Source organism: Scleropages formosus, chromosome 4, assembly GCF_900964775.1.
Source record: "Scleropages formosus chromosome 4, fSclFor1.1, whole genome shotgun sequence".
Classification (NCBI taxonomy): domain Eukaryota; kingdom Metazoa; phylum Chordata; class Actinopteri; order Osteoglossiformes; family Osteoglossidae; genus Scleropages; species Scleropages formosus.
The window spans coordinates 18,073,685-18,085,140 of NC_041809.1; the positions used below are offsets into that span (position 1 = coordinate 18,073,685).

An 11,456-nucleotide genomic window follows, 5' to 3' on the forward strand; every position below is an offset into this window, starting at 1 on the left:
GTTTACTCTTGTTACTGAACAACCCCCTTACCCACATTAAAGACTGGGCTCCTAAGAATTGCCAATGCCAAACGGTCATTTCAGAAACTGTTTCTAGTATTGCAGTCAATTCTATAATATATATAGTTTTTGAACGAAGAAGTAACAAAGAAGTAACGTGTTCATTACATGGCAGATGGCAGTAGTGTGGCTTGTTTGAGGATCTGTGATGATTTCCTCAGCTATGTAGATCATTTTAGAAAGGCATCAGAAAGGGTGTCTTGGAAAGGCACCATCTATTCATTTCCAATGCGCCATATTATATCTGGTTCTATTTGGATATGTGCATTTTAGAAAGGTCTACAGTGAAGTTAGATAATGCAAGCTCTACAGCTCTACAGCTCTAAACCAGTGATATTCCACCACATCCTTTGATGCAGTATCATTAAGTGTTCAACCCCTTCTGTATTAGGAAATTTGTATTAATAATTTTTGCAACATTACATTGAATATTCATTTTGAGTCTCAGACTGGTATGCAACATTCCCTTTTAGGTAAGCATGTCATATTACTGTGTTTGCTTTCTTGTGCTTCAGCGAAAGCATAATTTAAAGGTGATTAGCAACAATATATTGTGCAATAACATGTAATCCACAATTAACTAGTATAGGTAAAGTATTAAAGCCTTGTTTCTTGCGTTCTGTTTATTGCACTGTAAAAAATGATATGTGGTTCTACAAAAAAAAATTTAGGCAAAAATATTACAGCAATAATTTTAAGTAAATGTCAACAGCATATATTATTTAGTGAAATCTACTTAATGAAATCAAGTGAATTTACCAAAATTATTTATGTCCACAAAGCAACAGCATCAAAAAAAAACTTGTTCATTCTACTAATTATTTTAAGTTATCTACCAAATAAATTTAGTAATATTACTTGGTTGCTTTTGATAGAGTTAGAACATTATTTTAACTTAAACTACGTAAATCAATTAAGCTTTGCTTTTCTTTTGTGTGACTTTTTAAATTACTGCATTGCACAATTGTATTAGATGAATTACATTTTAAATATGAAAACATTTCTCTTTTTTAATTCTGATTTGTACAGTTCCAAGAAATGTAAGAATTTAGGTAAAGTTAAAGCAGCAGTCCAATTCTCACAAACCAATAAAGAAATTCAATAAAACTTACAAAATATAAGAAAAAACTCACAGGCACATGTAGTTAAGTATTTATTTTGTAATATTTGTACAATGCTGTATTTGTATTGGACAGGTTTTGTATTCATCAAAAAAAAAAATTTATGGCATATTCAAATACTAAAATACTAAAAATAATCATCAGATCTCAATCTGATATATAAAAGTCAAAACAAAAATGTACACATTTTCTAAACTTCTACAATTAAAAATTTGTACAAAACAGAAGTTACAAGTAACATAAATTGCCATATTACTGTCCCAAATTTCTACATAATTATACAGATCAACTGTACCTGAACTGAAAATTTGCCACACCTCATACTGTGGTCTGATGTTGCATCACTAAACAAATATGCATTTTTGTGGTGTAAATCTTAAAACATTTTAAAGAATGTAACTTGTATGTCAATGCTTGTTTTAACACTGTGTTCAGCCAAGTAAATTGTATTGCATGACTACATTAAGCAAGCTTATTCTTAAGAGACTGCATTTTGGGTGAAAACTTACAAGTGTCCAACTCTAAGATGAGCTTTTGAAATGCTTCAAATGTATACCTGAGCTGTTTAGGGTAGCTCAGATTTAGAGCATAAGTGAGGCCAAGAAGAACGGCACAAGCTTTAGCCACATTTCCTAAACCACTCACTACTTGGGCACCCTCCAAGACAATGCTGATGTCATCCTGCTCACCCCTCTTAAAGACAGAAATTTTCATTGTGTGGTGCATGAGATCTTGCTGAAAATCTGTTTCGGCGCACTACAGAAGACAAAGAACAGAACATGGGAATTCCCTTTATCAGTATAGACTTTGGAGATTCAATATATTTTTTTGAAAACTCAAAACACAAGAGATTTTTAAAAATATTGTGTTTAATCACTACTCAGTTTGTTTTACATGAGCACAAATACAAAATTCCAAACTCATAAAACCTGCAATTTTTTTTTTTGGTTAATTCTTAGTATTTTGTAAGATAGATACTTACATGGTATTCCTGGATGAGATCATCATCCTTTTCACCCAAGTAATGAACCAAGCAACGAATGACAACTTCTCTTGTCTGGTCAATAGTAACACCACCAGGGTTCTAAAATGTAGCAAAATGTACTATTGATTACCAGTGCCAACAATCTCTAAGATCTTGTTAAATATATCCAACCAAATCGATTAAAGATTACATTATTTTAAAATACCTGATGAATGGCAACCATTTTGTCCTGCAAAGTTTGTCCAAGTGCTCCTCCTTTGGCACAAAATATGCTCAACAGATTTGGGGTATACTGGTCCAACATCTGCATAAATTTTGGCTCTAAATCCAAAGTGGTAATTCTCCTGAATTCTTCATTTATCTGAAAGGAAATAACAAAACAAAAAATCAAAATGTAAACGATTTATACAAAAGTACTGCATTTATAGGGCACCTCACTATATTGTCTTTATGTAAGTTTATGGAATGTAATGTTATAAGCAATGCATAAACTTGCATGTCTTAACCAAAACATGAAATTACTGTTCATTCAATGTATAACTTGTCTACAGCAATAAATTAAATTTTCCATATGTTGTTTTTAGCAATACTTGAAATCACATATTAGAGAGGTGCTGTAAGGATAAAAGGTTGTCATTTAATGACTCACCTGCTGGGGGTTAAACAGTGCAGGCCATCTGTCTTTAAAATCCACAACTCTGGGGGACAGGTTGACAACTTCATGTCTTCTGAGCGCGAAAGTTTTTGCCATTTTTGCTTTGATCACCATGGTATTGTCCCTCTTTTTTACTTCACTAAGCAATTCCAACCTTTCTTGCTCCAAACTCTCTTCACTCTGACCTGTTGGGTATGGTGGCAGGTAATTCACTTCTGCTTTCCTCGGCTTTTTGACATTCTTTGCGGGTTTCCTGTTCTCAGGACTCTTACTTTTCAGCGTGTTACATGTAACTTCAGGACAACCAAACTTGCTGAGTCGCCTTCTGTAATCAGCCATTTTGTACTTAAGACTCATCTGCCAACCATAATATCCACTTAAGGAACCAGGTTCTTTTAGACATGGATATTTCCGAACAAGTGCTTCTGCCACACAGATAATCTGCATACCTGAAGGATATGCTGTATAAGCATAAATAGCCTGAGTCAGCCTTTCAGTTATATTTCTCTTTACATTTTGGACACTCATAAGAGTGCCATCTCTCATGTAGGCCTCCATTGCCTTTTCAAGCACGATCTGTACTTCTGGGGAGAAACATGGAATTGTAAATTCTTGAGGCCATGGTAGCCTGTCTGGGCTACTCTGTGGAGAAAGGATGAGTGTATCTTGAGAAGAAGAGGAAAGTGCATCATCTGACTGGGTTGTAGATACATCTGCCCCACTGTAACCTGACGAACTATGTATAAATGCAACGGCAGATGATTCCTCTTCAAACTGTAATGTACTGGTGCTAGGGATGGTATCATGTTGAGTACAGAATGTCAGCACCACAGGAGAAGGGAACACAACTTTGACTGTATCCTTGTGTTGAATCTGGTCAGTAGAAGTAAGTGTGAAAAAGTCATGAAAATCAGAGTCCATGTACTGTAGGCTAAACTCCTCGGTTATAACAAATGCTTCCTTTACAGCTAATTTCAATTCATCTACAGTATTTGGGATTCCTAAGGGAAGGACTAGCTTCCTGATTTGCTCCTTAATAAGAACTTTTAGTGCTGCAGGGTCCATGTTGTATCTTAGACCTAAGACAATAAAAGAAGTGATAGTCATTTATAAAAATAGCACAAAGCAAGAAATAACACAGACCTAAACCTGAATAGTTTGTGAGATCATACAACAATCTAAAATGTACAACCTATGTAACGCTTCAGAGTAACCAAACGATTTTTACCAACACAATAAGCTGCCAAAGGATAAGAATCACCAAGTGCTCCATGCTCAACAAGAAGAAAATGCCCAGATGACTCAAGGTGATATGATCTTAGATGCTCATTGTAATAAGCAATAAGAGTCTTGACAATGAAACTGAGACCTTTGTCCAAAACTATCTGAACGATCTCAACAAAGTCAGGTAGACCTCCAGTACAACCATAAGGCAATATCATGCCCACTTTGTATGTTGTTCCACAGTAAGATACAGCATTGGCCAACTGCACACTTGTTTGGTTTGGTGATAATTTTCTTATGGCCTCCTGTACCTCTGCATGTACCAATTCCATAGGCATTTTGTGCACCTTACTGACACACACTGAAGGTGTCACAGTGCTTGCATAGGAGTGGTAAGCCATCATCATTTGGTGCCTTGTAGTGAGTGACAGCAAAACATTTCTGAAGTTGGTAGTATGCCTCACTACACGTTTAAAGAAACTATGTTTTGATTCAAATCGCATTGTCCAAAATCCAACAAGTGGTCCAAAGGCTTCAATCATTTGAGGATAGTGCTCCAAGAAGTGGTGTTTTGGAAGCAGTCGTTCATTTGGAAACACACTTAAAAAGAGATGGCGATGTTCAGATATCTTTAAGTCAAGGAAAGCAATACTTTCTGCTGTGTGGACAGGTGACACGACAAGTTCAATGATGTCTTTTAAAATCATGAGAATGTGCCATGCTGGTTCATCCAAAGGTATCTTTGACCCAATAAAGAGTGGGAGAAGTCTGATTAGTGCCCAGTTCTCATGTGCATTTCCCCCTACGCTATGGCGAGTAGCAAAATTTTGGGGTATTGATTGAGGGCTGTTAGTTTTGTCAGTCCATTTGTAGGGGAAGTGTTTAATTGAGTCATTCAGTTCACTTAATGTGACGTATTTTTTCTTGATAAGAACAGAGAGGCACAGTGCTAGCTCTACTGGAATGATACCTTCAAATAAGTCATGAGCTATATCTGGAGGATAACCACAGGCAAAGTGAAAATGTGTCAGTTTCTCTGTCAGTGGACAAGCCTTTTTGACACCAAAACAATGGGTAAGTGTAGGATTTACCTTCATAGTCTCAACATGCTCAGCATATGCCTCTTTTGTCCTTTGTGGAAAAGCCCCTGATCTTACTTCTTTCTGCTGGAATTCACTACGACATCCTAAACAGAACCTACAGATGTAATCCCCAGTAAAACTTTCAACTAAACCACTGAGAGAATGGGCACCAAGGTTGTCTGCTACAACACAAAGTACAGTCCCTTTGATGGTTTTTCCAACACTAGCAATGAAAACTCCTTCCTGTTCTAAGACACAAATATCTTTCAAAAGTGGTTCCAAAACTGCATCATATCCAAACCTTCTTACATCATCACCTTTGCTAAGAATAGCCAAATGTATTGATGTCAGAGTAGATCGCAATTCAGGAGGCATATTGGCCAAAACCCAATATACTGCTGATATTTTGTGCTTTTTCTTAGAGGTTCCAAGTGGATTGCACACCTCAAACTCATCAACATAAATAATCAGAGAGACTTTTAGTTCATCCCCATCAAAGAACCTATTTTCCTTGAAATAGCTGCCATCTACAAAAGACTCAATATGGGATGGGTCACTTGAAACTTTATGTTTCAGCATGTCCAATTTCATACTTTTGCTGTTCAACACCTGCTGCAATGTCTCAAGAATAGGTACATAGTGATATTGCCTACTCTCAGCAGCATCTAGAACAAATTCTACTGGTTCAACAACTTCAAAATTGTCCTTAAAAAATTGTTTTCTCTTGAAGGCAGACCCAAGGGGACCACCTGCTTCTAATGCTCTTACAATAGGGTTGGACTTACAAAGTTCATTTACAAATTCAGTGACATTCTCTTCACTGAGGACACAATTATTCTTACTTAAACTTGATTCAACAATGTTTTTGAACAACTGGGAATGGGATGACAAACAAGACACAAAGCGGAGTTCTTCAACCAAGTCATCAATGCATCTGGAAGACACATTGTATATGCTCTCTAACTTCAACAGGAGCAAGGCTATTTTGTTCACAACTGTCTGTGATTCATCTTGCATTTGGTAATCCCCATCTATACATCTGTTCTCAGTGTCACTGTCCTGCAGCTTAGTATCAAATGAATGTGATTCAGTCTCCTTCATCACTAACACATCGGTCTTGAAATCTCTGTAAGAGTGAGGATTATGTTTTCTGCTTCTGTGTGTTACAAAAGTCCCATATCTATTTGTCTTAAAGTTACACCCTTGAAATACACATTCTATGGTTTCATGACTTCTAAGATGATGACCTAAATGTTGAAAATAGTCCTTCTCAGAACAATGTTGTGTGCTACAACTTTTACAATTTAAAGTGAGCACTTCTGGCACTTGATTGTCCTCATGTATATGGTATCTACTTAAATGTGTGTTAAGGGCACTCTGTGTTTTGAAAGAGCATGGACAACTGGAGTGTGGACACAGTACAAAATGGCCATGTGTAAATTGAACCATGATGAAATCGATAGTGCTTCAAGACACCTCCTTTTGTGGAGGCTATCCACTGACAGATCTTGCACTGCCACACCATGATTGCAAACTACATCCTCATACACCCAACTACCCCTTAAATCTGAGCTTTAAATGTTAAATTGCAAGGGAATCTATGCTTACATGGCAGAACATCTATAGTGGTCTTCAATATATACCTGTAAAAAAGGGGGGGAAATAGTTTAAAATATAACAGCAAGTGGTAATCATCAGGGTTCAAGCACAAATTGCTCCCAAAGTGGCTGATTTGTCCAAAAATTCTTTGCCACTAGCACATTGAAGTGGGGTATCCCTTTAACGTGAACAGCTATAGAAACTAGTTTAGACTTACCTTAAAAAGAAGGAACAACAAAAGTCCGGCAAAAAGGTATTACGTCTACGTTGCACAAGCAATCCACCTGCAAATGAGTTTGTTGGAATTCACAATGGTTGACACCAATTACCTAGCTAAATAACGTATGAAAATGGAAATACCAAGTTAATACAATTATCAGCCATACTTCACTTGAAAACAGTGTGACTAAGATACATTTGACGAGAATTTTACTTTGAAGGTTAGATTGCTGTATAAAACGGATAGTTCTCTTAGCTACAGTAACAGCATATTAATTATTAATACCGAGTTTGGCGCCGTTTTCTAATGCAGCCAACAGTTGATTCATTCAATTCATTGTAATACAGGTATTACAGATGGCATGCTTCACTTGAAAAAACTAATGTGACTAACATACTGTGTACATATCACAAGCATTTTACTTTTAAAAGTTAGACTGCTTTCTAAACGGATACCACTTGGCTACACCGGAGACTTGGTTACATTCAGTTTTTGGCGCCGTTTTCGTTAACTGAACGGTTCAGCCAGCAGAAAAAAGACACGGAGAGAAGTAGATTCAGTCAAAATGCATTTGTTACCACAGGTATCAGAGATTCTTCACTTGAAAACGTTAATGTGACTACTATTTGTTAGTCTCATATAACTGAAGGTTTGATTGCTGTAAATTTGTAAACGGATAGCTCACTCAACTACTACAGTGAGTGCGACACACCAATTTGAATTTAATTCGAGTTTGGCGCCGTTGTTTCGTAATGCGGCCAGAAAAAAGACGGAGAGATTCGAAGTAGATTCTCAGTAAATGCATAAAACCAGTGAAAACTATGTCTGCCATAAATGTACCGATACAGTACAAGTGTTAAATTACAAACTATATACCTATAACTCACCTTATCAAGAACGAACTACTACCCGACAAATACTAACGCATGCGCAGGGAGAAAGCGAGCCAAAATTTCGATGACGTCGGCAAATTACAGGCTAAGGCTGAACTCCTCAAATAAAATGATTTAATCTCACACCTGTCTATTTTAAAAAACAAAAAGCTGCGCAAAAGCTCCTAAAAATAATCAATTCGATTATTTTCTGTAATTATTTCTGTGAAAATGAACCAATATTTTATGTAAAATATGAAATCTTGATTTAATAGATTAAATGTACTTATCATTTACTTGAAATTAATTTATATTTTTAATAAAATCTGCTTCACCACTGATTCATTTTTTACAGTGTGGTTTTAATTATGTTTCTGTAACTAAATTAGGGAAGCAGGACCTTGTGGTGGTGGCGGCACAGCAGGTTTGGCCAGTGCCCGCTGTGTGGTGGATCCAGAGTTTGAGTCCTGCTTGGGGTGCCTTGCGATGGACTGGCATCCCATCCAGGGTGTTTCCCTTGTGCCCCATTCTTCTGGGATAGGCTCCGGCTCACCGCAACCCCGCTCAAGACAAGCAGTTGTTGATGTTTGTTGGACCTTGCAGGGAAGCATACTGAGTAAAACAGGAAAGAAGTCAAGCTTCTTTCCATTGTTTTTACTTGTTACAAAACTGTGCAAAGAACACATTGAAAAATTTCTTGAAATTCATTGAAATCAATTTTGCTACTAATTTGTGGTTTCTTTAACCCTTTGTGTCATTCCAGGATTTTGTTCAAACAGAAATAGTTTGGAAGCTGATAAGTTAGGACTTAAGAATTTTTTGGTAGCTTGACATATTTTTGAATCATAACCCATTGTCTATGGGTGTTGTGGGTTACCAGATTTTTATTTTTTCAAGGTTAACATTTTGGCTACTTTTTGTGTGACTGGAGGTTTAATCCAGAAGAACAAAACCTCCAGTCAGTTGACTCTAACCACGGAAGCCTACGGATTTTGACACTTTTTGTGTGGTTTACAAAATTTAAATGTAAATATCCATCCATCCATCCATCTTCCTCCGCTTTTATCCGGGGCCGGGTCGCGGGGGCAGCAGTCTGAGCAGAGTACTCCAGACTTCCCTCTCCCCGCACACCTCCTCCAGTTCCTCTGGGGGAACCCCAAGGCGTTCCCAGGCCAGCCGGGAGACATAGTCTCTCCAACGTGTCCTGGGTTTGCCCCGAGGCCTCCTCCCAGTGGGACAAGCCCAGAGCACCTCCCCAGGGAGGCGTCCAGGAGGCATCCGGAACAGATGCCCGAGCCACCTCAACTGGCTCCTCTCGATGCGGAGGAGCAGCGGCTCTACTCCGAGCTCCTCCCGGGTGACTGAGCTCCTCACCCTATCCCTAAGGGTGCGCCCAGCCACTCTGCGGAGGAAACTCATTTCTGCCGCTTGTATCCGCGATCTCATTCTTTCGGTCATGATCCAGAGTTCATGACCATAGGTGAGGGTAGGAACGTAGATCGACCGGTAAATTGAGAGCTTCGCCTTACGACTCAGCTCCCTCTTCACCACAACAGACCGGTACAATGACCGCATTACTGCGGACGCCGCACCGATCCGTCTGTCGACCTGCCGCTCCATTTTTCCCTCACTCGTGAACAAGACCCCGAGATACTTAAACTCCTCCACTTGAGGGAGCAACTCCCCCCTAACCTGGAGGGAGCAATCCACCTTTTTCCGACTGAGAACCATGGCCTCGGATTTGGAGGTGCTGATTCTCATCCCCGCCGCTTCGCACTCGGCTGCAAACCTCCCCAGTGCACGCTGCAAGTCTTGACTTGATGAAGCCAACAGGACCACATCGTCTGCAAAAAGCAGAGACGAGATCTCGCGGCCACCACAGCAGACACCCTCCGTTCCCTGACTGTGCCTAGAAATTCTGTCCATAAAGATAATGAACAGAATCGGTGACAAAGGGCAGCCCTGGCGGAGTTCAACATGCACCGGGAACAGGTCTGACTTACTGCCGGCAATGCGAACCAAGCTCCTGCTCCGGTCGTACAGGGAATGAACAGCCCGCAGCAACGAGCCCCGAACCCCATAATCCCGAAGTACCCCCCACAGGATGCCACGAGGGACACGGTCGAATGCCTTCTCCAGGTCCACAAAACACATATGGACTGGTTGGGCAAACTCCCACGAACCCTCCAGCACCCTAGTGAGGGTATAGAGCTGGTCCAGTGTTCCACGGCCAGGGCGAAAACCGCATTGCTCCTCCTGAATCCGAGGTTCGACTATCGGTCGGATTCTCCTCTCCAGTACCCTGGCATAGACTTTCCCAGGGAGGCTAAGGAGTGTGATCCCCCTGTAGTTGGAACACAATCTCCGGTCCCCCTTCTTAAAAAGAGGGACCACCACCCCGGTCTGCCAGTCCAGAGGCACCGTTCCCGAACTCCACGCGATGCTGCAGAGGCGTGTCAGCCAAGACAGCCCCACAACATCCAGAGACTTGAGAAACTCGGGGCGGATCTCATCCACCCCCGGAGCCTTGCCACCGAGGAGTTTTTTGACTACCTCAGCAACTTCAGCCAGGGTAATGGACGAGTCCCCCTCCGAGTCCCCAGCCTCAGCTTCCTCTACAGAAGGCGTGTCGGAGGGATTGAGGAGATCCTCAAAGTACTCCTTCCACCGCCCGAGAACATCCTCAGCTGAGGTCAGCAGCGCACCACTTCCACTGTAAACAGTGTTCGTGGAACACCGCTTCCCCCCTCTGAGTCGCCGGACGGTTTGCCAGAATCTCTTTGAGGCCGACCGAAAGTCTTCCTCCATGGCCTCACCGAACTCCTCCCAAGCCCGAGTTTTTGCCGCGGCGACTGCCAGAGCCGCGCTCCGTTTGGCCCGTCGGTACCTGTCAGCTGCTTCAGGAGTCCCATGAGCCAGCCAGGCCCGATAGAACTCCTTCTTCAGCTTGACGGCATCCCTTACTTCCGGTGTCCACCACCGTGTTCGGGGATTGCCGCCGCGACAGGCACCGGAGACCTTATGGCCGCAGCTCCGAACCGCCGCACCGACAATGGAGGAGCGGAACATAGTCCATTTGGACTCAATGTCCCCCACCTCCCTCGGGACCTGGTTGAAGCTCTGTTGGAGGTGGGAGTTGAAGACCTCTCTGACAGGGGCCTCCGCCAAACGTTCCCAACAGACCCTCACTATGCGTTTGGGCCTGCCAGGTCTGTCCAGCTTTTTCCCCCGCCATCGAATCCAACTCACCACCAGGTGGTGATCAGTTGACAGCTCAGCCCCTCTCTTCACCCGAGTGTCCAAGACATATGGCCGAAGGTCAGAAGAAACGACTACAAAGTCGATCATCGACCTCCGACCTAGGGTGTCCTGGTGCCAAGTGCACTGGTGGACACCCTTATGCATGAACATGGTGTTCGTTATGGATAAACCGCGACTAGCACAGAAATCCAATAACAACTCACCGCTCGGGTTCAGATCAGGGAGGCCGTTCCTCCCAATCACGCCCCTCCAGGTATCACTGTCGTTGCCCACGTGGGCGTTAAAGTCCCCCAGTAGAACGACAGAGTCCCCAGTGGGAGCGCTTTCCAGCACGCCCCCCAGGGACTCTAAAAAGGCCGGGTACTCTACACTGCCGC

General features: G+C 41.5%; 1 protein-coding gene across 6 annotated transcripts; it reads right to left on the reverse strand.

Moving 5' to 3' along the window:
* Positions 1–1,433: 1,433 nt before the first annotated feature.
* Positions 1,434–8,121, reverse strand: LOC108927298 (uncharacterized). Of its 6 annotated transcripts, none has more exons than XM_029250833.1 (6): positions 7,834–8,121; positions 6,736–7,010; positions 2,816–3,900; positions 2,372–2,527; positions 2,164–2,265; positions 1,434–1,937 (listed from the first exon to the last, which is right to left on the reverse strand). In XM_029250833.1, exons 3-6 carry the CDS (start codon positions 3,884–3,886, stop codon positions 1,644–1,646), a joined length of 1,623 nt encoding a protein of 540 aa, XP_029106666.1. In that variant the 5' UTR covers positions 3,887–3,900; positions 6,736–7,010; positions 7,834–8,121; the 3' UTR covers positions 1,434–1,643. The 6 variants fall into 6 exon arrangements, with proteins under 6 accessions (XP_029106666.1, XP_029106668.1, XP_029106665.1 ...); XM_029250835.1 differs by having other exon boundaries at positions 2,816–3,006; positions 6,736–6,770; positions 6,944–8,121; XM_029250832.1 differs by having other exon boundaries at positions 6,736–6,770; positions 6,944–8,121.
* Between the last annotated feature and the right edge of the window lie 3,335 nt (positions 8,122–11,456).